Consider the following 26,465-nt stretch of genomic DNA (forward strand, 5'->3'; position numbering starts at 1 on the left):
ATTTTCATGCAAGCTTGCTGCCTAGACCAGGGCCAGGGCCACTAGGGGCAACTGCGACATATTTGGCTTTCACAAAATTATTGGTGAATTGGTACAGCCTAACTCGCACAATTATATTGACAGCGAGGCAGGATTATATTGGATGTATGTAAAAGGACAGGGGGCAAGATAAGAGAGAGGAGATGTATATAACGGGTAGTAATGAGCACGTTGTACTTTTCGAAGAGAAAAAAAGAAATCTTTCTACATAAACCGCCACGACGCCCTCCTCTTTAAACTTAGGATTACCCTACCGCTCCAAACGAAAGTCTTGGAGTCAGTATACCACTCTCAGTAAATTCGAGGCAATCTCTGAAATTGAGGAGCAGACTGCCGACTTGCAAAGACGTCATCGACCACGCACGATTGTTCGAACAAATTCTTCGCCAGTGCTCCAGACTCTGATTTCAACCACCACCACCTCACCAATTCACCTCAGTGATCTCAGGTTTTTCCCTTTTTCTCTTTGCTTTCCCACTTCTCTAATGCGTTTCCTCCTCAGCATGTCGAATTTGATGCCAAAAAGCGACTCCTTCAATGCCCGTGCTCGCGGTACAAGTCATATCGACTTCAAAACGGCCACGACTGGAGTCGCTGCCAAGGCGATGCGCAATGAAATTAGCCGCATTGTTTCGACAGTTGAAGACCCAGCAACTAAGAAGGTCAGTATCGCTTGCGATTCTTCGCGATGCGCTGTTCAACGATTTATCTGCGTATCTACAGGCTTTCGACACAGAGATGCAATCCTTTTTCTACCTTTTCACGCGTTATCTCTCTGAGAGAGCAAAGAGCCAGGATCTGTAAGTTTTCTCCATTTTCTCAACACTACGCTGCCTCACCTGCGTACAGCGATTGGGATCGCATCAAGTCACCCGCTGAGGAGCAGATTGTTCCTTACGCCAAACTTGTTGCGCCTAAGGACAGCTCAAATTTGAACAAACTTGCTGTTCTCAAAGTCAATGGAGGTCTCGGTACCTCTATGGGTGCGTCTGCTCTCTATATATTCTGTCCATCATTCTTATCACGATCACCAGGGATGACCGGTGCCAAAAGTGCTCTCGAAGTCAAGGACGATATGACCTTCCTTGATCTCACTGTTCGTCAGATCGAGCATCTGAACACTACTAGTCGTGTTGATGTCCCGCTCATCCTCATGACTTCCTTCAACACTCACGATGACACCCTCCGCATCATCAAGAAATACGCTAATCAACAGCTGCGTATCACCACTTTCAACCAGTCAAGATACCCTCGGATCCTCAAAGAATCTCTTTTGCCTTGCCCCAAGCGTGCTGACGACGACAAGAAGAACTGGTACCCTCCGGGCCACGGTGACTTGTACAACGCCCTCCTTCATTCTGGTGTTCTTGACCAGCTCCTTGCTGAGGGCAAAGAATACCTTTTCGTGTCCAACTCGGATAATTTGGGTGCAGTGTGAGTCTTTGAAAAGCGTGTAATAATTAACATTGGCCTACATATAACTCTCTAGCGTCGACGAGAAAATTCTTCAGCATATGATTGAATCTCAAGCCGAATTCTTGATGGAGGTCACTGACAAGACCAAGGCCGACGTCAAGGGTGGTACCCTCATCGACTACGACGGTTCGATGCGATTGCTCGAGATTGCTCAAGTTCCTTCGGAGCATGTCGAAGACTTCAAGTCTGGTACGTTGTCGTATATATATCATCCTATTCTGTATCATTGACGTTCCTTTAGTCCGAAAGTTCAAGATTTTCAACACCAATAATCTGTGGGTCAATCTCAAGGCTCTGAAACACATCATGGAGCATGAGGGAATGGAACTTGATATCATCATCAACCCCAAGATGACTGACGACGGCCAAGGGGTTATTCAAGTTGGTGTATATGCGTGTAATCCATGTGTAGGGAACTGAAACCATACTTCTAGCTCGAAACCGCTGCTGGTGCGGCTATCAAGCACTTCAGGAACGCACACGGAATCAACGTTCCTCGCAAGCGTTTCTTACCTGTCAAGAGCTGCTCTGACCTCCTTCTGATCAAGAGTGATATCTACTCTTTGAGCCACGGTCAACTTGTTATCAACGAGCAACGAATGTTCGAAACAACGCCTGTTATCAAATTGGGTGATCATTTTAAGAAGGTTTGGTTGCTTCTCACAAAACGAACGTGCGCCTACTGATATCATCGATTGCAGATACAACAATTCCAGAAACGCTTCAAGAAAATCCCTAAAATCATCGAGCTCGACCATCTTACTGTCACAGGTGACGTCTACTTCGGTCGTAACGTTACGCTAAGAGGCACTGTCATTGGTATGGGTTCAATGCTTCCACTGTGCTCCTAAAGACTTACGTTTGTTTACAGTGGTTGCCAACGAAGGTCAAAGGATTGACATTCCTGACGGCTGCATTCTAGAGAACCGTCTCTTGTCTGGTAACTTAAACATGATAGTACGTGTCAGGCCAATAAATCTGATGTCCGACATACGTCTCACATTCTCTCGCACCACAGGAGCTATAAGTCGACCTTCGTTGTGGTTTATCTCTGATACCCTGAATTGGCTTTTACCTAGAAGTGTGTATGGCTGTAAGAACTCGAAACCGACGGACATTATAATATGATTACCAAGTTATTACTGATAACGCTGTGAGACCATCCACGACCTAGTTTGTCTTTTTCCTGTACCAACTTCGAACCGACTGTTCTTACAATGTACGGTGCCCACAAGTCCTCAGTATTTCGAAGCGAGTATGTACTCTAGGAAGCTCTGAAACCTTGGCTGACACCCTGGCCCCGATAACCGGACGAAGAAGGTTCGCATATGGAGGCAGTTTTCAATGTTTCGAAAATTCTACTGCCTTCATAGTTTCCTACTCTCTTCATTTACATCCTACTCACAATTCTCTCATCTCATTCCATAGGTCAATTTTTGGAACAAACTGGTGCATATACATGACTAATATTCAGTGTTTACTACTTTCTCTCCTTTTCACAGTTTAGTTTGCGCCTCCTGGCTCTCAGCGAGCATTGCCGGTACAACAGATCCGGCACACTTCGGCGCTCAAAATGCAATACATTTGCAGGATTGGCGCGAATGCCGCCCACTATGCCTGACTTACCTTTGCTATGAATGATTGTCAAATTGACTAGTCCCAGACTCCCAGTCAAACTAATTTCTGTCAGACACTGAGATTTGAGCACTGTATCAGGGAATAAACAATGAGGTATGCCGTTGATCCGAATGAGTCTCCGATTCTTCAATGAAATCTGCCGTTATATTTACTGTACATGTCCATCCTCATCCCTCTGGGTTACTCTGCGGTCGAAAACCGAAGTTGTATACACTCCTTGCATAGGAAATAAAACTACAGCTGCGTGTTCATGTCGGCAGTGATGTGATTTATTCATACATACAGTATATCAAGCTGTTTCTGGCAGTGGGTCAACCAAGTAAGGAATTAGTCCCCTTCACCTGGTGTCTCGATGAGGGTGAGAGTCTTCCATGTGAAAAGTGGTTGAATCCCAAGCGGCGTCCCAGTTGGTCATGCTCGAGTTATCGATAGTGGTCAACTCTGGTTCTTTGTGGGGTTCTGATGTTCCTGGCTCAGTCAATGCATCCAATCTTTGCAACATCTGCAAAACCTGTATACTCGCCATAGCAAGGATACTGGCTGGAGAGCGCTCTCCAGCGACGAAAGCACCCAAAGCAAAAATCAAAGCCTGCTCTGGGTGCTTTCGCTGCTGGGAAGTGCTCTGAGCTGCTTTCGGCTATTTAGCCGAACATACAGGTTTTGCAGATGAAATTGAGAATTGTGCGACATCCCTGGACCTGTATTCAGAGGCTGCAAGCAATAAATGTTTATAGAGGTCACCATACCAAAGCAGAAACTAATGATATGAAAAGGCTGCGAAATGTTCAGCATATGACACTGGCAATGACATACTAGTAGCTCACGGGAAAATAAATGTCACTGGAAAGAAAATTTTGAGCGTTGCAACTCCGACTGCAGCCATTGCAACTGTTTTATTCCGGTGTCAGCCCTAGTCTACACGGATGGAGGAGGACAGCACCTGAAATGCCCATGAATACTTTCAAACTATCTCTGTTGAGGACGGACAATAACGCCGGGGGAGGGTATGAATAATATTGGCGAAGATCCCAGATAGTTCGCTTCCAAGCCAGTCCGTGAATCACCAATTGAACAAGCAGCTCTCCATATCTTTATTGTATTAGTGTAAACCAATCACTAAGGAAAGTAGCTTACATGAACACCAAGGTAGGATTCCCTATAGACTGCTCTCTCAATGAAATTTTGGGGATGCAATACCTACCAAACTTAATGTGCCTGGGAGAGTGGGCGCTTTTACTGAACGAGGTGTAGATTGACATGGCCGTTCTGCATGCAAACAACAAGAAGAGAAATATGGCCATTCTCAAACTACGGTTGTAAAGAGCGAACACTAGAAAGACGTATGAGCCGACCTTACGAATACAAGAGCTCATGAAGACAGACCTCGAAGCATAAGAATTAACTGCAATAAAAGGAGCATCGTATAGCAGGATATAATTTGAAATATCAACAAAATCCTGCATGCCTCTTCGGAGGCCCGCTGCGCATTGGAGAACTCGACTGACCATATACTCGAAAGCACGATATTTACGCTGTGGCCATGATCGGTCAAGTTGTGTACTACGATGAGGTGAGAAGTCACCACATACATGTGAATGACGAAGGCCAGATATCGCATTGAAATGAACAGGCCCTTTACAAACGTCAACCGGAAAGGTTTTCTAGGTGGATATGCATGAGCAAGTATATGTTTGAAATCCAGCATCACAAGGTATTAACTTCTGGTTCCAGATGAATTCTTGTTCTTTCTGTCTAGTTAAGGCAAAATCGCAACCTGTAGCCAACAAACCTAAAACTTCAACGACCACTCAATTCAGTTTCAAGTAACAACAGTCCTTCAACAACGCTCACCCGACGAGGGAAGTTGAGCTTGCATTGGCTTGCATGCAGTGTCGTGACAGTTGTGTATGAGGTATGTAGATGTTGTTCGATGGAGTGGCTGCGCGAAACTTGGACCCAATCAGGGATGGCAACGCTTGAGAGCGATTGTATCAATGCCATGGTGTAGACACGCGTCCCAATACACACCGGAAGGAGAAAAAATTCTGCTGGATGGAAAAGACAAAAGAACCAAGATGATTCAGTAGATGATTCAGTCACCATTGAATTATCACAATCCTGTTGAACTGAATGGGAATGTATGCACGTTTCAGTTGCTCTGAAATACAATGATTCATGGCATCATTCAGCAGCCAGTGATATTCCATGATTCAACCTGTCATTCTGTCGAGCGGAATATTTTCTATTTCAGGTGTGATAGTCTTACAACATGATATGTATGTGTATGTAATGTATACGAATACATATGACAATCGCAAACTGAAAGAGACTGAAAAGTATCGAATAATTTAGTGAAACATCCGGGAGACGACGGAAACGGCGACGGAAGCTGTCGGTGGGGAGGCGGAGAATGAGCTCATCACATATATAAAGATTAGAGTTCCTGTGGACCATGAACTGATTATGAATACTTGGAACAAAGAAAAACTAAAAGGCATTTATTCACAATCATATTAAGATTGCCTGCCACAAGTCCTTTGATTGGAATAAGTCCGGTCAGAACGAATCACAGAACAACGAGTGTAAATTACGCACGATCTTCTAATACCGATCCGTCAGGTATATCGATTCTCTGGCCTTCTGTAGCAGCCACTATGATTACATGTAAAAACACTTACCCCTATCAAGGTGGTGTGACGCACCTATGACTGTCCCTCGAAGGTCACAGGCGCGACCAAAATGTACGTCTCCAGTGACCGTCAAATGGTCCAGTTCGGAAATACTGGGAATTGTCTTGAAACGAGACTGGAATTCGTCAATCTACCATCCATGGTGTGAGCCGAGAGGTTGAAGTAGATAAGAAGCAATTTACACTTTGGAAGTTATCGCTGAGCTTTATCGTTGGTGTAGTTTGGAACAGACGATAATCATTGGGGATCAGATGGCCGTTCTCGATTCGATATATGTCGCTCCTGACCAAGAGAAGGTCTGCGCAATTCTTCACAGGGAGAAAACGTCTACGAGGGACAACGATCCCTTGAGCCTTCTTAAAATGTTGGATCGCCGAACCAGCTGCAGTTTCTAGCTATGCAAGGAGGTGAAACATGTCAGCTAGTAGAAAATTTACTGAGGGAATCATTAACCTGGATGACAACTTCCCCATTATCTAAATTTCTGGTCTTCTCGATAATGTCTAAGTCTAGCCCTTCGTTGTCCAAGATCCGTTTGAGCGCTGTAATCGCAATGTTCTAGTCGTATCTTCCAATAGCAGTCACAGAGAAACAAACCTTTGAGATTTATCCACAAATTATTCGTATTGAAGATTTTAAAATTGAATACTATTCACAATTGATAATTGACTGACACTGACAAACTAATGTATATGCACTTACCAGATTTGAAGTCCTCGATGTGTTCGAATGGCACTTGACCAAGTTCAAGCAACCGCAGTGTCCCGTCATAATTTACTAGTGTCCCGCCCTAGAAGATGAAGTTGCCATTACAACAAGATGGACGGAAAATGTAGGCAATGCTTGCGTTCAGATCGCCTTTGGTTTTGTTGGTGACTTCCATAAGGAAATCCAAGTCAGATTCAATAAAATGCTGCAAAATAGCAGTGTCTACACTGCGCAAGTGAAGGTGGAAGTTCAAAAAAAAATCCAAGTAGTTGAAGGCATCTTCACTCACACGCCTCCTAGGTTGTCTGAATTTGAGACAAATAGATATTCTTTGCCTTCGGAAAGTAGCTGTTCAAGGACCCCTGAGCGGCGAAGCGACATGAACAGGTCACCATGACCAGGGGGGTACCATGAGCGACCTTCATCTTCTGCAGTCCTTGGACACGGAAGCATGGTATCCCTGAGTATTCTGGGATATCGGGATTGATTGAAAGTAAGGACGCGGACAGAATCATTGGCATATTTTTTGATTACTCGAATAGTGTCAGCCTGAGTCTGAAAAGAAGTCATGATAACTAAGGGAACATCAATGTGCATTGTCGTATTTAGGTGCTGTATTTGTTGCACAATTAGGTCAAGAAATGTTAAACCATTCTTAACCTCAAGTGCACTTTTCGCTCCCTTTATTCCTGAAAGAATGTAAGAATTATGTAGCGTAAGCAGGACCGAAGATGGTTACCCATCGATGTGCCGAGACCACCGTTCACTTTCAACACAGCGAGTTTGTTAAGGCTTGTCAAGTCTGCTTGCAGGGACAAACTATCATACATCACAAGTTGACCTGCGGGAGGAGGACTAATCTCGGCCCAATGTCTGTGATCCATGATTTACGATGTTCAAGCCTAAGACAATTCAATGGCTCACAGTTTTGTACCTTGCTCCTTACCAGAGTTATACCGAGAAAACATCTGCTTAAATGACAACATTTCCATTTCGAAGCCCTATGCCACGTCGCAACGGTAAACAACTTGTCCGAAGGACATACAAATAGAAATTTGAACAAACTTTGCGTGCAGCAGGGTCGGTCAGTGTCACCAAGAGCTTGTCGATTTCACTGCTCATTGTTTTTGAGCCAGGAAAAGAAAAAACCGACTTATTGGTTCGTCTTCGGAAGGTTGGAGCGGAATACTTGAAGAAAGGCATCACTAAGATGAAGAGGGCAGCGCTATAGCGAGAGCAGACGTGCGGTTCATTTTGGGATTTATCCAGGAATCACATTGTGCACGCTGCTGCAGTGAGGCGAACTGCGCAAGACGATCGGAGGTACAAATTTGTAGCGGTGGTCGTCGCCCACAATCTAAGTGTTGGAATCAAGCGCTTGTCGGAATCTGCCTATCAATCCCGAGTAGTCACGTGTATGATAGTATAAGCAACTGCACAGTTTTACACCGATTGGGAATTTCACGTATACTCTATCACAGTACAAGACAGGCGCAGGCAAGAGCGCAACATCATGGGTGGGTATCGATGTTGCTGGTCGAATGCGAGAGACTGATGATCTGCTAGGTATCTCTCGTTCATCCCGTTACAAACGATCTGCTTCTGGAGCGCAGCGCGCGCATTACCGCAAAAAGAGAAAATTCGAGCTCGGTCGTCAGCCTGCCAATACTAAACTTGGGGTCAAGCGTGTCCACACCGTCCGTGTCCGAGGTGGAAACCTGAAATACCGTGCCCTTCGCTTGGATTCTGGGAACTTTGCGTGGGCTTCTGAGCATGTTACAAAAAAGACCAGGATTATTGGTGTCGTGCGTCACACATTCATCTTGACTATCGATCTGGCTGGCTAATTCCCGACAGGTTTACAACTCATCCAACAACGAGCTTGTACGAACGAACACTTTAGTAAAAAATGCCATCATCCAGGTCGATGCTACACCCTTTCGTCAATGGTATGAATCCCACGTGAGTGCATCCCCAACCTTTTAGATATGTTTCCTCAAATATCGTTATCAATAGTATGCTCAGCCTGTAACCAAGAGGGGTAAGGCACCTGCTCCTACCGACGCAGCTGCTGAGCCCGTCAAGCTCTCCAACCATGCCCAGCGCAGCCTTGATGCTAGGAAAAAAGGTAAGTCTAGGTAAAACTTTCAATCAAGTGGGCGCTGATCTCCTGTGCAGAGGCCAAGGTTGAGCCACTCCTTGACTCTCAATTTGCGGCTGGTCGTCTGTATGCCGCCATCTCCTCTCGCCCAGGGCAGTCAGGTCGCTGTGACGGTTACATTCTCGAGGGTCAGGAGCTGGAGGTATGTGTTTTCATTTGTTTTCTACCTCGAAATTTATTCATATATTCCTTCTTTAGTTCTACATCAGGAAGATTAGGACTGGAAAGCAGAAGCACGCACATAATGCATAAGCACTTTATCCTTTCCCTTTCTGTATCATAAAAACGAACGAGATGCTTGGGTTTTTATGGTTGTCGAGACGCGAAATTGCCAGAGCTAGTACTTCTATGTATCATGCGCCTCATGCTTATATTCTACTACAATTTCAACCATGCTTCCTTGTCTTTCGTTTCTGTATAATCGTAAGCGGCAGCTGCAGCTGCTATAAGTCAGAATGAAATCCCTCGAGTTTGATAAATTAGAGGAATGTGGATCAGTCACTACCTGTCGCTCCTTTCTTTCGCTCCCTCATATCGTTCGGTGGACATGGCACGCTCTTTCCGCTCTCCGCCAGGAATCTGACCAGTCTGATCTCTCGTTTGTTTCTACAGCTCATTTTCTCTGTGTTCAAAACCCTAACAGACCAGCAGGTCACTGTCGAGCTCAAGAATGATCTCTCGATTACCGGTGTACTCAAATCGGTCGACCAGTAAGTTCCTGTGTTTAAATTGCCCTTTTATCGAAATTCATGCTTCCCAGATTTCTGAATATACGACTTGACAATATCACCGTATTGGACGAAGCCAGACATCCACATATGGTCGGCCTCTTTTTCATCGATTGTTTTCTTAGAATCAACTTTTATAATTAGATGGCCGTGAAAAACTGCTTCATTCGTGGATCTGTCGTTCGTTACGTGCAATTGCCAGCAGAGCATGTTGACACACAGCTACTAGAGGATGCAACACGCAGAGGTATTCCCTGATCGTTCTATCAATGCCGTACAGAATGTTGCTAACATATTTGTGTGTGTAGAGGCTCAGAATCAAATGAAGCGGTGAACGTCCTCTCAATCGGGACCGACAATAGCTACTGGTGTGAAAGCTGTATCTATATATTCACAGAGAAGAATTTCACGTATCCACCTGTTATGTGTTCAATCGCCATACTTTGCATGTTCCATCTGCACTAGAAGTAATCATTTCGCCTGCGTCGGATGGGTGGTGTTCAGTCCAAGTGATGACCTTACTGTGCACCTTTGGCGGAGGGTTGGGTTGCAATAGTTTTGCCTAAAGAGAAACCGTCAGTTCATAGTGGTAATGGAAAATCCACAAGAAACGCACGTCTAACAAATCCCAAGCCCATACCATGCCATCCTCATCTCCGCATACAACGGTCGCTTCCCCAAGTCCAAAGCAAGCTCTGCATCGATAAGAGGAATTGGTATGTCCTATAAAATCGTTCAACATCTTGCCGTTGGTTGCATCGATGAGACGAATGTGCGAGTCTAGGGTTGTAACTAGAAATGTTTGTGAGTCTTGCGTAGGCACTACAGCAGTAACGGGGTCTATATGTGAAGTATATGAGTTTGAACTCTAGTTGAATAACTCAATACACTTACGGCCAATGTAATCTGACCGCAATTCACCTTTCCGAAGGTCGTACGTCCGAACATGTCCGTCGACAGAGCCTGTTGTAATTGAGGTGGATTCGATGTGTATCGTTTGGATCGCGTCCCTGGCTTCTTCCAGGATCTGTATAGGCGAACGAGACTGGGCTCTACATAACGATCTCAGCCATTTATGAAAGAAGCGATTTGTAATAAGTACCTCAGGTCCCATAGTCTGACGGTCGAATCGAATGAACCTGATGGCGATTAAGCCAAACTATTTTCTGTTCGTTAAAATGACATACCACTAGCTACTATACTCGCGTCCTCGTTGAATTCGACGGCATTTATCTTACCCATATGTCCTGGAAGCCTGCGCGTTGTCGTTCCCGACGTAACATCCCAGACAAATACGGAACGATCGCCTCCAGAAGATACGAATTTGGCATTATCGTGAGCCCTAGCATCCCATTAGAAAGTCATTGTCAAGGCCGAAAGCGCATTCGCATACACTGCAATAGATAAAACTTCATAGCCATGAGCATTGAACGCCTTGATTTCGGTCCCGAGGCTGGCATTCCAGAGCCTTACTGTACGATCTTGACCGCCAGTGAGAATGTATTTTGCAGAGCCTTTTGCATAGCGAGCAACATTGACTGGGCCCTTGTGCCCATCAAGAGTTACATGGAGAGTTCGAGCGAGGGGTAACGGGCCTCGGGATGGGGCCATGAGAGATCTTAGTCAAGCTTGGCATCTTACAGTCATGTCGAAACATCGTCTCTCCCCTGCACCTTTACCACCTTCGAAGAAGATCCACTTATCTTCAGAAATATCTGAATCAAGTTCAACTTCACCGACATCATTCGAATCTTTATCTGATGAACTCGTTTTGTGTGTTTTTGCTCGGCTTTCATTCGCGGACCTCTGCGCATGTCAAGCTACTAGCGGGAACTGGTACAGGCTTGCCACAGATAATGAGCTTTGGAGAAATTTATATCTCAGAAACTTTGGACGTCCGAGATTACGAGGCGCTAGGGGTTTCGTCGGACGTACGGATGGCCGGGAAGTCAAGTCGTTGCCCGGAAGAGCCAAAGTCGAGGACCATAAAGATTGGAAATGGATGTTCCGTATAAGTTCAAATTGGAAAAATGGTATGTCGTTTTCTCCCAGTACGATGAATCATTTCTCACTGTGTGCAGGTCGCTGTGCGATGGACGATGTGAGGCCTTTCGTACAAGGCTTGGGAATGGAATCTCTTAAGCAGAGCCATATGTTGCTTGCTGGATCTCTAACCATAACAGCCACATCGCGATCGAGCTCATGTCCCTTGATATATGTCCAGCATGTTGCTGGCGAGGAGCATACTTTGGCTTGTCCAACAACACATATTGCTCATGTCACTGCTCTTGCTCTGGATCAGTCTGCTCCATTGTCAGGACACATTCGTCTCATTTCGTTTTTATCATCCGGGGACTTCAGAGTGTTCTCTGTAGATCATAACCGTCCTGCATCCTCTAGTACCGAGCTTTCCTACACGCCCTTACGAAGGTCTAGCCGTGTATGCCCCATTATTCAAGCTGTGTATTACCATCCGTTACTCATAACACTTTCCGAGGCGTTCACACTTTCAATATATGACTTGTCATCTGGGGGTGCTGTTTTGACGCAGACATTGAGTAGTTTCACGTCGTTTCCACCTACATCACTGGTATTATCTACCACCTCAGCTGCCACCTATAAATTGGTCTTGGCGTATGCCATTCCAGTTTATCCAGCCCATTGGTCAGTTGGAGCCACAGAACTGATCATTGCAGGTCCTTCAACGAACTCTGAGCTGCCACACAGTTCGTCTTTCCTCGTCCCGACACACACACCTATGACTGTAACATCCACGCGCACTGCTAGAGCGTTGGATGTTCCACAAGGATGGGTCGATGAAAAGAAGCTTCGTGTCATGCGCGAACAGTGGAGTAGAAAGGTTTATCGCGTAGCTGACACACAAACGGATGGAAAATTCGTTGTACTCGCACCCGAGGACACACATTCAGAGTCTCATGGGTCGATGCCCTCGTCACCCTCTTCGACTTCATCTCTGAGTTCGTCATCACCGCCCTACGCTTCCTCATTGTACTCTCCCACCAGCCTTCAACTCTACCGCCTGTCTCTACCCTCTTCCACTTCTGTATCATCTTCTGGCCCAAAACTCTCGTTTGTTCGCACTCTGCACGGACAAATGGGTCCTATCGCTGCATTAGCTCTTTCAGATGGGCGCTGCGTGAGTTTTGGTGTGAATGGAAGTATTTGGGTGTGGGACTTGGAGAGCACAACAGGTACGGAAGTGGCTGCTCCAATGATAGAGAAGTCGTCCGATGGTGCACTTGCTCTGACTAGTGCGAAAAGGAGCGTAACATTCGATGAGAGGAGGATTGTCACTGCTGTGAACGACCATGTCGTCGAAAGGAGATTTGATATATAGAGAGTTTTTGACCCGAGATGGTTCTATGTAAAAACATATGTATTCCCGTCCTGTATCTATCTGATCATCTTGTCGAACTTGTCATGCTGGTATGCATTCGGAAAATGAAGACATTCACTGGGCTCAGCTCCACTTTGATTTATAGAATTTTCGGGATGGATATTCCTCTAGCGATAGCAGGTCCTACAAAACCGGTCCAAAGAATAGATACAGGCAGAGTACAGATTAATCATCCTTTTTCCCACCCACTTTCTTTTCAGCTTCAGTGATTGCAGCCTTGTCGGTCTGAGGTCCACCAGTGGCACCTGGGATGTTGCAAAAGTCAATCAAAGATTTCCAGATAACTGTCAACAATATTACTCACCACCGAAGATTCCTGGAGCAGCCTTGAATGGTCTTTTCAGTTCACCTTCAGCAGGCTTTCCGAGTATGTGAATGGCAAGGGGTTTCGCATCGTACAAACCCTACATATAAAGGGGAAATAACCTAAGATTAAACCTAGAACAAAACTACCTCACTAAGTAAACGCACCTTCAATCCCATCAAGCTTTGGATAAATAGCGGCTGAGTGAATTTCATGTATCCATGGAGGAAAGCCATCATTAGAATGCCCATATAGACCGCACGGAGCTTGGAGAACGACGAGTCAGGTACAGCGCTATTGTACCAGACTGTAACTTATGTTTAGACGTACCAACTTTGAAACCTCTGCAAGATCATAGTCCCGGACTGTCGTCGTTACTAGTTTCCCTTCTTCCTGGGGCGCCTGTGTTAACTAGTAAGGACCCAAATCTAAGGATAGGGCGAAATACGTACCATAGCACTTGGTGGTTCGACTACCGGCATGAGCGGGGCATGAGATACACGATGAAGCATAGAGGGTAGGGGAATGAGATATCAGAGAAATGTAGGATTTTATCAGTATTTCAGCGAGGAAAGGCATAACCCGGTAAATACCATATTTGAGGACAGTCTGGTCATTCTTTTTCTTGATCTTGATTCAAAAGGTATAGTAAGATGTCCGAGAGGGAGTTGACGAGAAAGAAGAAGATAATCGTGAGTTGAAAGTCATTGCGTCAAACGAAGCAGGACTACGTACTACCATTGAGACATAGTAGTAGATACCAAGGAGGGTCAACTGAGTCGCAACATATCCAATGCGAGCATAGTTTAGCACTTCGGGATCGTCGAAAGGAATTTTGCGGGCCACTTTTTGTTATTCGTTATGAGATATGAACGAGCAAGATTGGTGACAGGAAGGAAACAGTGTTAACACTGAGTTATTACGGACAGATATGAAAGTGACACACCCTGCATAGCACCAAGAGAGATAGCCAAATTTGCGACCGCACCAGACATCTTGAGTGTGACTGTTTTCGGAAAGAGGACAGAGAAAATTGGACCAGGAAAAGCACTGGGAAAAGTCGTACGCGGCGGGAGGCGCGGTGAACCGGTAACGTGTCAAAGACAATCAAAGCCAAACATATGAACAACTTAGGCAGGCGCCCATGACTATAGCAGCGCTTATTCTTCCCAAAGCCATCCTGGTCGTTCCATGTCAATTCTCCCAAACTATGCTGCACCTGCCCGACTGAGTGCAGTCGGCAACGCTCTCGTAGGCCAAAAACTTCTGCTTGTCGGCAGGTTAGATCCAAGTGCTCACCATGAATAAGATACATTCTTCCTCAGTATATGCTCTTTCAGAATGATGTGCTACGATTCCACAACAGGCCTTATCTTACTTTGTGACAAGGATGATGCTCTTCTCGTCGATGTCACACTCTGTCTGGACCGGTCGGCTAACATCTGGGTTCAAGATAATTTCTGTTCTATCCAAGTTGTCGGTCATCTAGAGAAATGTTCTGCAAGTGTATCGACTACTTTTGACATGCTAGTAATCAGTCTGATCTTTGGGATTATCGATTACAGAAAGAACTTATCGCTCCGGTGCTACCGCCACACTTGATTAAGCTTCCAAAAATGGACACACGATTCGTATTACGAGCCATCAGGGTGATACCTACGTTGGATGTAGAGCAAAGCACCTGGAACAAACTAGCAGACCAGGTAAGGATGCATGCAGAGAGTGAGCTGGAGAACCTAAAGTAATGCGAGTCAACATCTGTCGATCTCGGAAAGATCGACCCGAAGTGATGGCGAAGCCTTTGTGGAACCTTGTGTAGCCCATAATAAAGGATCTTTTGGAAGATAAAGGAAATGATACAATGCGAGCTAACAATTGTGAGCAGCGTCTGCAGCTTTCTGCATATCCATCAGAAAAAATGTAGCTGTATCTTTGCGCACTTGAAGTGATGAGAAATATCAATTCAAAGAATTACCCGATTAATACATGCAGGACTTGGGCGTGGCTGTCATATAAAACACGACGCCGCCCTCTCTCTCTCCCCCATCATACTTGTGGTTTCCTCCCTCGGCTCTGACAACGACCGCAGCTCAGATTCTCTATAAATCCGGCACCCTTTCTCTACTTCCATCTCTGACATCGCTTTATTCATCTCCTCTGTGGTTCAACAATGTCCGAGTACTCTTCTTCTTCATCCGACTCTGATCAAGACATGGATTATTGGGATTGCCCTCCAGAATTGTCTCAATTTCCTGTCTCGAACGCTCGCGATACTCCCTGGTCTATTGACCAATTCACTCAGGCAAGCAGAAATCGCCGCGAACGTTGTTCTCTGCAGCCTGTTTCTCCCAGACGAATTATCGAGCTGCCTAAGATACACCAAATATCTGGAGGCTTTCTGCACGAGGATGGCCTACTTCTTTACACGGCAGAACACTCATCGGTGCTCAGGTGTTTGGAGTATGCAAAGACTCACTGGCGATTGCCCACTAATGTGCCAGACAAAATCCTTGCGCTCGCTGCACTCGAGACCTTCCTCCATCCATTCGATCCAGCTCATTGGTTGTTCTGGAGTAACGAGCAGAAGGATCAAAGTGCAAAGCTAGTTCAGAGCCACATATGTACGTTACAATTCTTTCTCGAGTTGCGTTCTGGCCCTAAAATTCCTTAGGCCGTCGAACCCCAACTATCTATCATCCTCTATCTTGGTCTATTCTCGATTGGAAATTTAGACTTTCTGGTTTACACAGTAAACAGCTGCCCGACGTTCTTTGTCGCGAGCCATGGTATGACACCCTGGTCCTTTCCACCTATCTCAAGGATTTGCCTATCAGAGGCCCAGTACTGCGGAAACGCAAGGCTCATCCTCCTACTGACGCTCCAACCAAAACCTCTGAGCGGACAAAAGACACAGACTCTTTGCCTGCGAAAAAAGCCCGAATCACCAGAGCCCGGCCCTCACGCAAAGCTGCATCGCCCATGAATTCATTACTAGAACCTGAAACTCTTCTACTTAACATGCCCAATCCAGATTCGTCTCTCAATCCTGCTCGCATCACTTCCGTTTTGCCTGATGTTTTCAACCTCTCCCAACTTCCCCACCCACATGCCAACCCATCTGCATCATCCGGTTGCTCTAATGACAACTTTTCGCGACAGTCACCCAAAATCTTATCAGCTCGGCTTCCGAAGCGTGCTTCCACCTCGTCTACATCTTCTTCTCCGACTTCCTCGTCCATCGTCCTACCTCCCCCCGAATATTCACGTACGCGTTCTTCCTCGAGATTGTCCGCCCAGACACTAGTGGATGATACCAGGGATCTCTCTCCCTCCGTTTCTTCTGCTACGACAGTCGCCGATTCATCTTCCGCAAAAGGCAAGCAGAAAGCTGTTGTTGCACCCGTGGAATCCGAAGCGAGGCTCATAGGCGTAATTGATGTTAAGGACATTGCGTCCCTCGCCGAAACCTTCAACGACGAAGCCGACGTTTTTTTCTCCAGAGTGACGAGGTCTCGCACAGGTGCTTCCAAAACGGAGGTAGCAACTTCGGGACCACAACGGTCTCTACTCGGCCGGAAAAATCGATTGAATAACGTTCATCCCTATTCCACTGAAAAAACAGCGCGCGGACTGGCTCATTCCAACTCTGGCGCTACCGAGAAGCTCATCGATTCCGAAACTCTTGTCCCATCTCCGGCACCGCGAAGTCGGAGTAGGAAGGCAAAGATCAGTCGGAGGTGACGATTCGTTCCCTTTGCAATTTCTCTTCTGTCAATTCATCATCCTCGCTTATTTCCCACTGTCCATCTGTTGTAAATTCTAGAACCTTTCTTTTCATCTGTATTTTGAACTGGTTCGCGTTCTCATGAAATTTTTACAGTCCTACATAGTCCCACTTTTGTACATTCATTCTCGCTGCATTCTTATTTCTTCGCGCACAATCTTGGTCTTCTACTCGTTGACTTTCATTTCATCGCTCCCTTGCTGTCGTTATTGTTCCCATTGTTGTTGTAACCTGTAAATTCGTTTCCATGTTCGCATCACTATTGTTGTGTTTTATCCTCTATTTTATTCCTTAATCCCTAATCATCACCCTATCTCGTCTCTTCAAAGTCCTGTAAACGCTACAGTCTCTTTCTCTAGGTTTCTACATCAGCTACACACAGAGTTCTATTCTGCATTTCTTCTTGCCTCCAAGTCGCTTTGGAATCCACATCTCGTACTATATCTGGCTGGAACCCGGACTGCCTCCAATAGATGTCTATATATTTGCAAAGCGAGTGCTAGTGTTAATCTGCTTGGTCAATAAGTGCTTCCGATTCGAAGTGTTGCACCTATAGTACCGCGTTGAATTCATGATCGTGTGATCGTGGTAATTACTCGAGTCGATTTGTTCTTTGCCTATACAGTATAGGTGATCTCAGACAATGTACACTATGTATCTGTGCAGGTAAGTGGGTGTTCTATGTCTACCGCAAAATGAACATCGTGTATATATCAGAATCAGATGTTCATTTTCAAGACTGCCAGTGGAATCAGGGGTCGTTCAACTTCGACTAAATCCATGCTTGTCGGGCATTTAATAGATTGGTTGCACCGACTAGTGATAATACGAACGAACTACGAGATTTATATTTCAGCCCTTTCATTGTCTCAAGCTGCGATAGGCTGCGATCCGGCTGTTCATTCTAGTTCATATGAGTTGTCAGTGTCACATAGCGCGTTTGGTATCATCACATGATCGTGATATTCTGCCATTTCAGACGCTTTCCGCACAATTTGAATTTCGCTTTTCTTTGGTCAGCCATCCCAGTCATCGAGCTTTTTGAACGACCATCCAGGTGCTGCGAGCAAGGGTGACTCACGGCTGTTTCTCATCTACGATAGTCTCAAATCAATTTGAATGAACCGGACGAAACACAGGCTTAAGGTTCCGGGCTTGGCGCGTGTGTAGAATCCCCAAGATCGGGAAACAGCGCCGCACTACCTACTTACAGTCTAGGAGAAAGCTGTCTTGCTACCCAGATTATATGAGCTCACATGAATGGTGCTGACTGCGCCAGACCTCCAACGATCAAAGCATCCTTGTCGAGCTTACGGTGTGAGCATGCTTCGCCCGAAAGGGAACGCGGGGATATTCAGCCCCACAGGTATTAATATCCATGGTGGCCTTGTGGTGGATGTTCTACACATTCACCTCATCACCTACGACATCAGTCTCAACATCTTCTCGTTGGCCCAGTGAGCTTCATGCCTTGAATTTTCCGAAGTTGATCTTGAAGTCCCTTTACTCTTAATAACGTGCTCTGCAGGTACGAACGCTTCCAGGATACGTAGGTCTCTTCAGGAGGTCTTTTTCTTACAATAGTCGTTGTAGGTGGCGCAACCGAGGGAATTCGCCTCCGCCTTGGTCAAACCTCCCCGCTATCTCCATAGAACATCTTGGTGATGACACAAGGTATACCTTTGCTTCTCAAGGTCCCATCTGTGGACGCTTCAAACCCCATGGATAGACATTGCTCTCAATGCCCACGAACGACCGGGCGAACGACAACGCGCTTTTTTCTCATTCAGTAACAGATGTTACCATTCAGGACATTGGATAATCGGAATGGAATGGATAATCGTTAGCCTGCATAGTTCGTGGACCCAACGTCAAAATGCATTCCCATCCGACGTCACCGGATTCTATTGTCTCTCCAATGACGAAGACGGTAATGGGCTGTAATGACCATTGCCCTCAAGGTCTGGGCAAATATCTCTTATGATCTTTTCCATGTATGCATTCCTTCAGATCGGTCGCAAGTGCCTCTCGTTTTCAATTGGGTGTTCAGAATTGTTGACGGTGGAGCCCCGCAATAATACAATTCTCTTCAACCATCTCCTCATATCAGATGTGGAATGCTATATTAGCTTACTGCATTCTTGAGCCTGCGAGCATTCATGCTCGGACTATCCAAAGCAGACACGGATGGAGAAGTTTCGGAAGTGATACTTTTGGATTCCGTCTCAGTAGCGGAATATGGAACCGCGCCGCCATTTTACCTCCCGCATTGTCTTTCCACGATGACAGGAAAGATCCGTTTAGAAAATTCCTCAGAGGCAGCATTCTCGAATCGGAGGAATTGACGAAAAGTATGGGATCATTTTGTGCATGTGCTCATTAACAGTGCATGCTTGTTTTTAAATCTCAAACTATCTTTATTGGCCGGTTGATCCATTTAATACGGAAATGTAAGTATAGCCATCTGGCTGACTTTGGACTAACCCGAAGTCTTTGACAAGGACAGCTCATGAACAGCGCATTCGATCTGTCGCGGGAGGTTAACTCTAGAGGAAGAGAAGTGAAGGTATTATCCACGCTCTACTGGATGTGTGAGCGCAATTTTTTGTCTGTGCGAAACGTTGAAGGTACTTCACACTAAGACCACGCGAAATCCTGACAAATTGGATGTGTCTGAATTTTTCATCAATATCTGAGACCGAGGTGAAGACTTGTGTAGTATGTACCCAGAAATTGCGATTCAGAAATCGGTGGAAGATACCGCCGTTGCAAGAGCGTCGAAACATGGTACAAACGGAGAAATGGAAAGTAATATTGTATAGTACGGTGGTCCAACTTCGGAATTAATGCTGGCCAAGTCGAGGCTTGACTAGATCTGGAACAGCAAATGGAAAATAATAATAGAGCAGGACGAAAGAGGAAGGAAGGGTGACCAGATCGTTGGACACGGAACTAATTTATGTCAAGAGTCTTTTAAGGAAATGTCATCATGTACCTGAGGCTGACCGGGTAACAAGCAGAGAAAAAGTGAAATACCTTGTACAAGAGCGAGAATAATAATAATAAAATGGACGAAGAGTAGGAGGAGGTATAAAATGTCCAATAATTTATTGGAAACAGTGGGCGGAAATGGCGGACAAAAGAGGGAAAACAACAAGGGCAATCTTTAAGGAGCATGCATTGATGTATTGAAGTCACAATGTCACACGCTCCCCCCGTAAACACTTGTTGCTGGGCCACAGCTTGACTGAACCGCTACTCCCATCACAATGCTCAAGCATTCCTCCAAGGAGCCCGCTACGTCTACCAGCAAGTCTAGTGGACGGTTAGCTTCACAATTTTTCTTTTCTTACCTCTTCTGACCTATAATCCCTCAGTAAACGTGCTTTCTCTCGCCAGCAGCTACTTCAGCATCTAGCGGTCAGTTCACTATTGAGTTTCCACCTCTGGAACAGGTCTTATGAATTTCTATGCAGCTGCTTAACACAATGCCTTCACCATTACCTCCAGCATTACCGCCCTCTCCACCAGCGTCTAGATCGACTTCGCCTGTCGCTGGGCCCTCAGTACAGTCAGCAAAACGCAAGTCAGAAGTTGGTTTAGACACCGACAGACCCAAGAGGTCAAAGACCGAGTCTACTGCCACTACGCATCGTGTCTCGCATCTCCCACCTACACACTATCTCCCTCGATCCGAATTAGCGGAAGACGGCGAAGTCGCCGAGGAGCCCAATTCAGTTTCCCATCCTATCCAATCTCGCGCCACACCCATCCATCCTTCCCCCGATGCTCCAGTCACAAGCTTTGTGCCTATCCGTAGACCCAAGCGCGGTCATCAACACAATGTTCAATTAATCCCCACTCTTCATGAGAAATATCATCAGGCAGGACGCAAACTCAAGTATTCTGGTGATGCTCGTTTCTGGTCCACTTATCCCCCTTCACATAAAGAGTATCGCCCAATTCCGAACGCTCCACCACCTAATTCCCTGTATCATATCCATGGAGGTATGGTCGCGAAGCTTGAGCTTATGGAAGCTCTGGTCATGTTCGTTTACTCCTCATGGTGCAAAGAATATGGCCGCGGGGGCATCTACACAGATTCATGGTTAACGATGGAGGGATTCATCAAATGGTGCAAGGCTAAGTGGAAACCAGAGGAGGGCAGCAGCGATGGCGAGAAAGCATTTTACGGATTAATGTATGTTCTTTCCAGCGGCTCGTCTATGTTCGTTCTAATGATTTCATCCAGACATATGTTCCATGCGTTTATACATGCTCGAATCGTGACTCAGAGCCAGCGTAAGCTGCGCTCCGATCTCGAGCGAGTAACTGAAGCAACCTGTCAGGCTGTCAATGCCGCTATTTCTGATGCACCAAGCCATAGTTCTTCTTCACTAGGAGCCAAATCACAATCCACTCCTCCTATGCTTCCATCGCCTGCCAGTATAGGAGCTGCCAATAGCGCAAATTCTACTCCGACTAACCGTGATGGTACACCCATCTCTTCTGAAATCCGATCTGCTTCGATTTCATCATCCTCTGCCATTAGCGCACCTTCACAGTCATCCTCATCACCCTCAGGCCCCTCAATTCCCCTGCCGTTTCTTCCTCCGCAATATCGAACTGGGATACCACCATCCCATATCACCGCAGCTGCAAACACCGTTTCTGCTTCGTTTAATCTCAATCAGCTTGCAACTGTCAACGAAGTTTCCTATTCACTATCGGTGTCCATTGCAGAGATGCAAACCGCTCAAGTTCATCTCAACTTCTCCATAATAGCACGGCACTTTCCACGAACGTTCGCTCGTATGGTACACTCTACTCTCAAATCCACGGAGGAACACGAGGTTGATTTTGAGGATGATGACGGCGAGCTGTTCTGGCCTGGCCAGAGTATTACAGGCGATGGTCTCGGCTGGCTTTGTTATATGGGCGAGGCAATGGTCCAAGAGTTTGGCAAGCAGTTTGACTACAAAGGGTTGAAGGGTGTGGTGCCAAAGCCGGATCAGTATGATCCCCGAATACGACCTCCATCTTTTGGAATGGCTGGACAGCGGTAGGAACACACGGACCCGGAAGAGGGCTATGGCTTCCCTTTCACTATTCCACGTTCATCTTACTCTTCGGGCTTGGGTTAAAATTTATCTGGATCGGGTATACTCTGCAGGAAGGAACTTGGAATTGATTATTCGTACGCAAGGCTTAGGGAGAAGAGCTTCTGCGATTGTACTCTTCTCGAAATCAAGCCGCCTAGGAGATCGGACATTGCTGTTCTTGGAACCCATTTCCAACGGATCTTATGGGCCGGTTTGTGAAACCACCGGACCCTATACTCACAGCTTGCACATGTCCCATGGTTCTCTGACCATCTGTAACGGTATCCTTAGACATCTCACAAATAGTCTTCCTCCAAGACTCAAAAAATGTTCAATGGCATTTCGCAACCTTGTATATTACCTCTCGCATCCGGCCAACCACAAAACCACAATTCCGTTTTCATCTGCTATCATCTATATGTGCACCTATCTATTACCTCAGGTCACCCTTGATTATTTCGTTCCTCAAGGTGATTTTTTACCGCCTTGTGATTTGGATTACGGAACAGTGGTTGGTTTTTTTATTTACTTCGTAACTGCTGGTCCTTCTCCCTCCGAGGTTGCACGTAGATGGGGTCTTTGATGGGCGGTGGTGTTATCGTTCTGTCCCACCGTTTGCCGTTTTCAAATGCCGCGTCTCTACATACACATAAAGCTTTTCTCCTCATTCCCCATTTGCCAAGATGATACATAGTCTTGGTGTTGCTTTTATTCTTAATTTTTAGCTATTATTTCCTTCCCTTCACCGTGGATCGCGACCAATCAACCCACCTACCTTGCATAACGTTCAAACCGGTATCATACATAGCTTTTTGAGTTATTCATTTCTTGTCTCTTTATTAGTTGTCGCCTTTGTTGTCCTGTCGATTTTCCGCATCACATATCTCCATTTCCTCGGTCTTCATTTCTCTGCCATCGTTACTGGGTTGTCGATTTACTTATCTGCTTTCATGGTTCTCTGTGTCTGATTAGCATGTGTGTAATATCTGTGTGGCATGGTGTGGCACGTCGAGCCATCACTAGTAGAATGAAAAAAAGTGACCAATCAATACTTGTCTCAGTCCTGTCCTGTTATGAGTAATTTCTTCGGGCTCTTGGATTACCCCACCATAATGTTTACATGAACGTGTATTGTGTTTCAAAATCATCCTGCCAATGATTCCGAAAGCGTTCAGCAAAAATTGATTTATTTTAACGCACGCCGGTCTCCTCACAGCACATTTCCCTGGGCCTTATGTACATTGTAAAATGTTTCATTTTTGACGCTATGTTTGACTTAATCATATTATTCATAGCAGACCAACGATTGGTGAACGAGTAATGGCATGAATGACATAGACACAATGACAAGGGAGCAATAGGGCAAACCCATCCGTCTTCTATCTGCATCCCAATGACGTTCATAGTCCAAGTGAGAAGGGAAAATGTATGAGCCTTCTCTTCACCGATTGGATTTGGCAACACGCTCCAGCTCATCTTTTTTCTGTATGATGAAACATTCATTATTGAATCTCTCAATTTGATCGAACACATACCTTGATAGCATATGAGTTAGACGATCCCTTGGCAGCGTTCATAAGCTCATCTGCAAGGCACTCGGCAATCGACTTGACGTTACGGAAAGCGGATTCACGAGTCTGAAAAATGTTATTTGAGATCAGAAAGTTGGTCAAGAACGCCAAAACTTACACCAATGGTCAATAAAGCGATCGACTGGTTCACTCTTCGTAAAGGTGAGACATCGACAGCTTGACGACGAACGGTACCCTGGGATCCGATACGGGTTGAATCTTCACGAGGTCCAGTGTTAACGATAGCATCGACCAGAACCTGTCCAGAAAATGAGCTTGCTCAGTATGATCAATATAATCGTCCAAACGCGGTGGACACACCTGGATGGGGTTCTGGTCACTGATAAGGTGAATAATTTCAAAAGCGTGAGCAACAATTCGGACTGCCATGAGCTTCTTTCCGTTGTTACGACCGTTCATCATCAAGCTAGAGCATGCATTAGGTATCTGAGTTGTACGCAAACGACTGTGATCACACCTGTCGACCAATCGCTCAACAATGGGCATCTGGGCCTTCTTGAACTGCTTCTTCGCGTATCGTCCAGCGGTGTGGGGGAGGTAGACGGCATGGCGGACTTGGATGTAATCCGTCAGCGAGATATCAGTGACCTCAATCCTGTATCAAAGCCTCAGCTAAACCATGCCCAAAATCCTTCCAGATAACTGTACGTACTCTTGAGTGTCCCATTTGCCGAAAAGTTTTACTTCAGACCCAATTTTTGAGATGTCCTGATGAAACCAAATTGAACGGCTAGGGCAGCAGCATAACGATAATCATTAAGCACCTTGGGGAGCGTGGTTGCCATTTTGAGGTCTTGTCTTGAGGAGATGCACCGCTCTGGGGGAAATACTCTAAGGCTTTCAGTGGGAAACACACGTGATCTGTGCAGTTCTGACCAATATTTTCTCACGGGCTTCATTCAAACTACTTATGCTTATGCCAAGTACTTGAACCGATGTATAAAATGCGATCCGAATTTACTATTGTATCAGTATGCGATCCGGTTGGAATTGTATGTGAATACAGGTACATAAATAAGGCATGTCCATGCAAATAACACTTACTATAATATTAATACACTTTGCAACGTTGAAAGTCGATCTAATCCTGCTAATGAATCTCGTTATTCGACGCGTTCGATCACCTCCTGCACGTTTTGTCGCGCTCCGCCTTCATGCCTTTGATTTCTCGTTCGATCCTCCGACGAGTATCCCGCTCCGACTTATAAGATCCCTCAAGTTTCCGTTTCGCAGAACGGACATCGGACAAGAGGCCAGCCTGATGGCGAAGTCGATCGCGTAGCGATTGTATCTCGCGACGAAGATGTTCATCAGAGCCAGAGGGAGATGGGGGACGAGCGGGAAGCTTCGGATTGTTCGACGGAGCATCAACGCCAATGTTGTCAGAATGGCTTTTCATTGCTCCATAGACTTTTTGGAGCCATCGTTGCGATTTTTGTTGATGTTCAAGAGTGATTCGGCCTTCGTTCCGAGTGAGTTTACTCAGATCGGATTCACAGCCGGCGAGCATCAAAAAAGCTGGTTTGAGCTCGTTCTCCGAAACTCCATAGCGCGCCATGACTATAGGGGGTAAATAGATTAACGGGAATCCTGAATGTCTCGGACAACCATATTCCTCACCTTCCACCATCGATTGGATTACAGCAATCGCAGCGTGCGGATTGCCTTGACGACGATAACATGCTCCGACTGTCATCCAATTTCCACGTTCGCTCCCCGTGGATTTCAGGAGTTCGATGATTTCGCGAGGATCAGACTGAAGATTGCTGAGATTGTAGGAGAAAAGCTCGCCGCATAGACACAGACGTATGTGGGTAGTCAGAGGAATACAGGGAAGAGTTAAAGAGTCAAGTGCTTTCGCTGAGTGGATGTAAGTCAGCGGGGAAACGGTAGCAGTTTTAGGCTTCTCGGATGAATGCGGATACGAATGTTGCTTATTTATTACTATCGGCGATAAAAGACTTGAAGAGTTCAAAGCGTTCATCCAAGTGGGAGGATTTGTATCGTCGTGATTGTTGAATTTCGGAGCGTCTATTTCGGGCCTGTTATGGTCGGGTGCGTGAACGAGATTGGTAGAAGGGGTAAAAACTGCATCGGGAATATGCGAATAATGGCGAACGCGGCTGGCATCTACTATGGGTATATTTTGAAGATTGTTGAGCGGGTGCTCCTTAGGTCTCGGTGTGCCCGACCCTCTATAATTAAGAGATTGATATCCTTCTGCGGAAACAGGGCTCGGGGAGACAGGAATGACTTGGATACCAGAATCCTTCTCTAGGCGAAGAACGCGTTCTAAGCCGTCGTGTTCGTTAAATTTGGTGAAGTAATGCGTGTCGTAGCTTGAGAATGATGTTCTGGAGGGATGTGCACTGTGTCTTTAAGGGTAATCAAAATCATGATGAACGCGTATACGTTGCGAAACGTGAACGTACATGTCACTACAGTCAGAAAACACATTTCGTAGATCGCCAGGCTTCATTGATTGACCTCTGATCTTTTCAGCGGTTTCAAGAAAAGCCATCGTGTAGTGGAAGGAAGGAAGGAAAGAAAGAAAGAAAAGGATCATCTATTATTTATGCATACAGCAGCATTAGATCGACAGACAGGAAACGACAAGAGAAGGCTGAATAAGCGCCCAAGCGCTCATGGCGTCAGGCCTCAGATCTCAGAGCTCAGCGCTCAGGGCTTCATCAATTCATCCATTACAGTCTGCGAGTACTTGGGTATGGTTACTCGAACTGTCTCAAACTGGCCGCTAATTGCGTGTTCACAGCTTTAAACTTAGTTCCCGAATTACTGCGCATAAGTATGGCCTGTTAATCAAA

The 26,465-nt window shown here is 45.8% G+C and overlaps 14 protein-coding genes across 14 annotated transcripts; 8 read left to right on the top strand and 6 right to left on the bottom strand.

The window, feature by feature from the left end:
* The first annotated feature begins 230 nt into the window (after nt 1–230).
* C8R40DRAFT_1107494 (UTP-glucose-1-phosphate uridylyltransferase) lies at nt 231–2,790 on the top strand. Its single transcript, XM_046228209.1, has 12 exons — nt 231–315; nt 369–487; nt 542–701; nt 763–839; nt 889–1,022; nt 1,074–1,473; nt 1,529–1,704; nt 1,757–1,896; nt 1,950–2,162; nt 2,217–2,334; nt 2,387–2,472; nt 2,534–2,790. Exons 3-12 carry the CDS (start codon nt 543–545, stop codon nt 2,540–2,542), a joined length of 1,512 nt encoding a protein of 503 aa, XP_046085764.1. The 5' UTR covers nt 231–315; nt 369–487; nt 542; the 3' UTR covers nt 2,543–2,790.
* Nucleotides 2,791–4,031: 1,241 nt separating this feature from the next.
* C8R40DRAFT_1107500 (uncharacterized protein) lies at nt 4,032–5,228 on the bottom strand. Its single transcript, XM_046228210.1, has 6 exons — nt 5,005–5,228; nt 4,873–4,948; nt 4,743–4,814; nt 4,537–4,685; nt 4,288–4,483; nt 4,032–4,242 (listed from the first exon to the last, which is right to left on the bottom strand). Exons 1-6 carry the CDS (start codon nt 5,027–5,029, stop codon nt 4,047–4,049), a joined length of 714 nt encoding a protein of 237 aa, XP_046085765.1. The 5' UTR covers nt 5,030–5,228; the 3' UTR covers nt 4,032–4,046.
* Nucleotides 5,229–5,257: 29 nt separating this feature from the next.
* C8R40DRAFT_1107502 (UTP-glucose-1-phosphate uridylyltransferase) lies at nt 5,258–7,918 on the bottom strand. Its single transcript, XM_046228211.1, has 14 exons — nt 7,617–7,918; nt 7,476–7,552; nt 7,291–7,424; nt 6,841–7,240; nt 6,691–6,778; nt 6,546–6,633; nt 6,441–6,491; nt 6,297–6,385; nt 6,026–6,238; nt 5,856–5,973; nt 5,749–5,805; nt 5,660–5,688; nt 5,346–5,596; nt 5,258–5,291 (listed from the first exon to the last, which is right to left on the bottom strand). The coding sequence occupies exons 1-13, from the start codon at nt 7,752–7,754 to the stop codon at nt 5,588–5,590; spliced, it is 1,491 nt and encodes a 496-aa protein (XP_046085766.1). The 5' UTR covers nt 7,755–7,918; the 3' UTR covers nt 5,258–5,291; nt 5,346–5,587.
* Nucleotides 7,919–7,952: 34 nt separating this feature from the next.
* On the top strand, nt 7,953–9,123 carry C8R40DRAFT_1107504 (ribosomal protein S8e/ribosomal biogenesis NSA2). Its single transcript, XM_046228212.1, has 6 exons — nt 7,953–8,068; nt 8,118–8,356; nt 8,409–8,513; nt 8,568–8,679; nt 8,730–8,854; nt 8,911–9,123. The coding sequence occupies exons 1-6, from the start codon at nt 8,065–8,067 to the stop codon at nt 8,962–8,964; spliced, it is 639 nt and encodes a 212-aa protein (XP_046085767.1). The 5' UTR covers nt 7,953–8,064; the 3' UTR covers nt 8,965–9,123.
* Nucleotides 9,124–9,259: 136 nt separating this feature from the next.
* On the top strand, nt 9,260–9,774 carry C8R40DRAFT_1161073 (U6 snRNA-associated Sm-like protein LSm2; the record flags this gene model as incomplete). The annotated part of the gene is made up of 5 exons (XM_046230084.1): nt 9,260–9,262; nt 9,325–9,422; nt 9,473–9,533; nt 9,585–9,687; nt 9,749–9,774. The coding sequence occupies 5 exons, from the start codon at nt 9,260–9,262 to the stop codon at nt 9,772–9,774; spliced, it is 291 nt and encodes a 96-aa protein (XP_046085768.1).
* C8R40DRAFT_1107507 (WD40-repeat-containing domain protein) lies at nt 9,364–11,066 on the bottom strand. The gene is made up of 8 exons (XM_046228213.1): nt 10,834–11,066; nt 10,628–10,782; nt 10,543–10,579; nt 10,335–10,492; nt 10,057–10,280; nt 9,585–10,002; nt 9,473–9,533; nt 9,364–9,422 (listed from the first exon to the last, which is right to left on the bottom strand). The coding sequence occupies exons 1-6, from the start codon at nt 11,049–11,051 to the stop codon at nt 9,862–9,864; spliced, it is 933 nt and encodes a 310-aa protein (XP_046085769.1). The 5' UTR covers nt 11,052–11,066; the 3' UTR covers nt 9,364–9,422; nt 9,473–9,533; nt 9,585–9,861.
* A 19-nt stretch (nt 11,067–11,085) lies between these two features.
* Nucleotides 11,086–12,798, top strand: C8R40DRAFT_1171284 (uncharacterized protein; the record flags this gene model as incomplete). The annotated part of the gene is made up of 2 exons (XM_046231675.1): nt 11,086–11,473; nt 11,522–12,798. The coding sequence occupies 2 exons, from the start codon at nt 11,086–11,088 to the stop codon at nt 12,796–12,798; spliced, it is 1,665 nt and encodes a 554-aa protein (XP_046085770.1).
* A 225-nt stretch (nt 12,799–13,023) lies between these two features.
* C8R40DRAFT_1070022 (inorganic phosphate transporter) lies at nt 13,024–14,157 on the bottom strand (the record flags this gene model as incomplete). Its single annotated transcript, XM_046226186.1, has 8 exons — nt 13,024–13,103; nt 13,163–13,262; nt 13,330–13,428; nt 13,493–13,564; nt 13,615–13,634; nt 13,756–13,792; nt 13,898–14,007; nt 14,109–14,157. 8 exons carry the CDS (start codon nt 14,155–14,157, stop codon nt 13,024–13,026), a joined length of 567 nt encoding a protein of 188 aa, XP_046085771.1.
* Nucleotides 14,158–14,302: 145 nt separating this feature from the next.
* C8R40DRAFT_1107511 (uncharacterized protein) lies at nt 14,303–15,117 on the top strand. Its single transcript, XM_046228214.1, has 4 exons — nt 14,303–14,442; nt 14,503–14,662; nt 14,728–14,865; nt 14,938–15,117. Exons 1-4 carry the CDS (start codon nt 14,354–14,356, stop codon nt 14,950–14,952), a joined length of 402 nt encoding a protein of 133 aa, XP_046085772.1. The 5' UTR covers nt 14,303–14,353; the 3' UTR covers nt 14,953–15,117.
* A 215-nt stretch (nt 15,118–15,332) lies between these two features.
* C8R40DRAFT_1070023 (uncharacterized protein) lies at nt 15,333–16,903 on the top strand (the record flags this gene model as incomplete). Its single annotated transcript, XM_046226187.1, has 2 exons — nt 15,333–15,783; nt 15,834–16,903. The coding sequence occupies 2 exons, from the start codon at nt 15,333–15,335 to the stop codon at nt 16,901–16,903; spliced, it is 1,521 nt and encodes a 506-aa protein (XP_046085773.1).
* A 1,366-nt stretch (nt 16,904–18,269) lies between these two features.
* On the top strand, nt 18,270–20,003 carry C8R40DRAFT_1070024 (uncharacterized protein; the record flags this gene model as incomplete). Its single annotated transcript, XM_046226188.1, has 9 exons — nt 18,270–18,403; nt 18,475–18,495; nt 18,540–18,620; nt 18,641–18,876; nt 18,957–19,007; nt 19,076–19,297; nt 19,448–19,537; nt 19,666–19,754; nt 19,851–20,003. 9 exons carry the CDS (start codon nt 18,270–18,272, stop codon nt 20,001–20,003), a joined length of 1,077 nt encoding a protein of 358 aa, XP_046085774.1.
* An 839-nt stretch (nt 20,004–20,842) lies between these two features.
* C8R40DRAFT_1000278 (uncharacterized protein) lies at nt 20,843–21,955 on the top strand (the record flags this gene model as incomplete). The annotated part of the gene is made up of 2 exons (XM_046222743.1): nt 20,843–21,147; nt 21,199–21,955. Coding segments are annotated over 2 exons (1,062 nt in total), but the record flags the coding sequence as incomplete, so codon positions are not given.
* Nucleotides 21,956–23,110: 1,155 nt separating this feature from the next.
* C8R40DRAFT_1107549 (ribosomal protein S7 domain-containing protein) lies at nt 23,111–24,468 on the bottom strand. The gene is made up of 8 exons (XM_046228215.1): nt 24,405–24,468; nt 24,293–24,348; nt 24,098–24,235; nt 23,941–24,046; nt 23,738–23,878; nt 23,584–23,685; nt 23,344–23,531; nt 23,111–23,291 (listed from the first exon to the last, which is right to left on the bottom strand). The coding sequence occupies exons 1-7, from the start codon at nt 24,423–24,425 to the stop codon at nt 23,490–23,492; spliced, it is 606 nt and encodes a 201-aa protein (XP_046085776.1). The 5' UTR covers nt 24,426–24,468; the 3' UTR covers nt 23,111–23,291; nt 23,344–23,489.
* A 64-nt stretch (nt 24,469–24,532) lies between these two features.
* Nucleotides 24,533–26,258, bottom strand: C8R40DRAFT_1107551 (uncharacterized protein). Its single transcript, XM_046228216.1, has 3 exons — nt 26,073–26,258; nt 25,261–26,015; nt 24,533–25,200 (listed from the first exon to the last, which is right to left on the bottom strand). The coding sequence occupies exons 1-3, from the start codon at nt 26,204–26,206 to the stop codon at nt 24,761–24,763; spliced, it is 1,329 nt and encodes a 442-aa protein (XP_046085777.1). The 5' UTR covers nt 26,207–26,258; the 3' UTR covers nt 24,533–24,760.
* Nucleotides 26,259–26,465: the final 207 nt, after the last annotated feature.

Source organism: Lentinula edodes, assembly GCF_021015755.1.
Source record: "Lentinula edodes strain Le(Bin) 0899 ss11 chromosome Unknown C8R40scaffold_20, whole genome shotgun sequence".
Lineage (NCBI taxonomy): Eukaryota > Fungi > Basidiomycota > Agaricomycetes > Agaricales > Omphalotaceae > Lentinula > Lentinula edodes.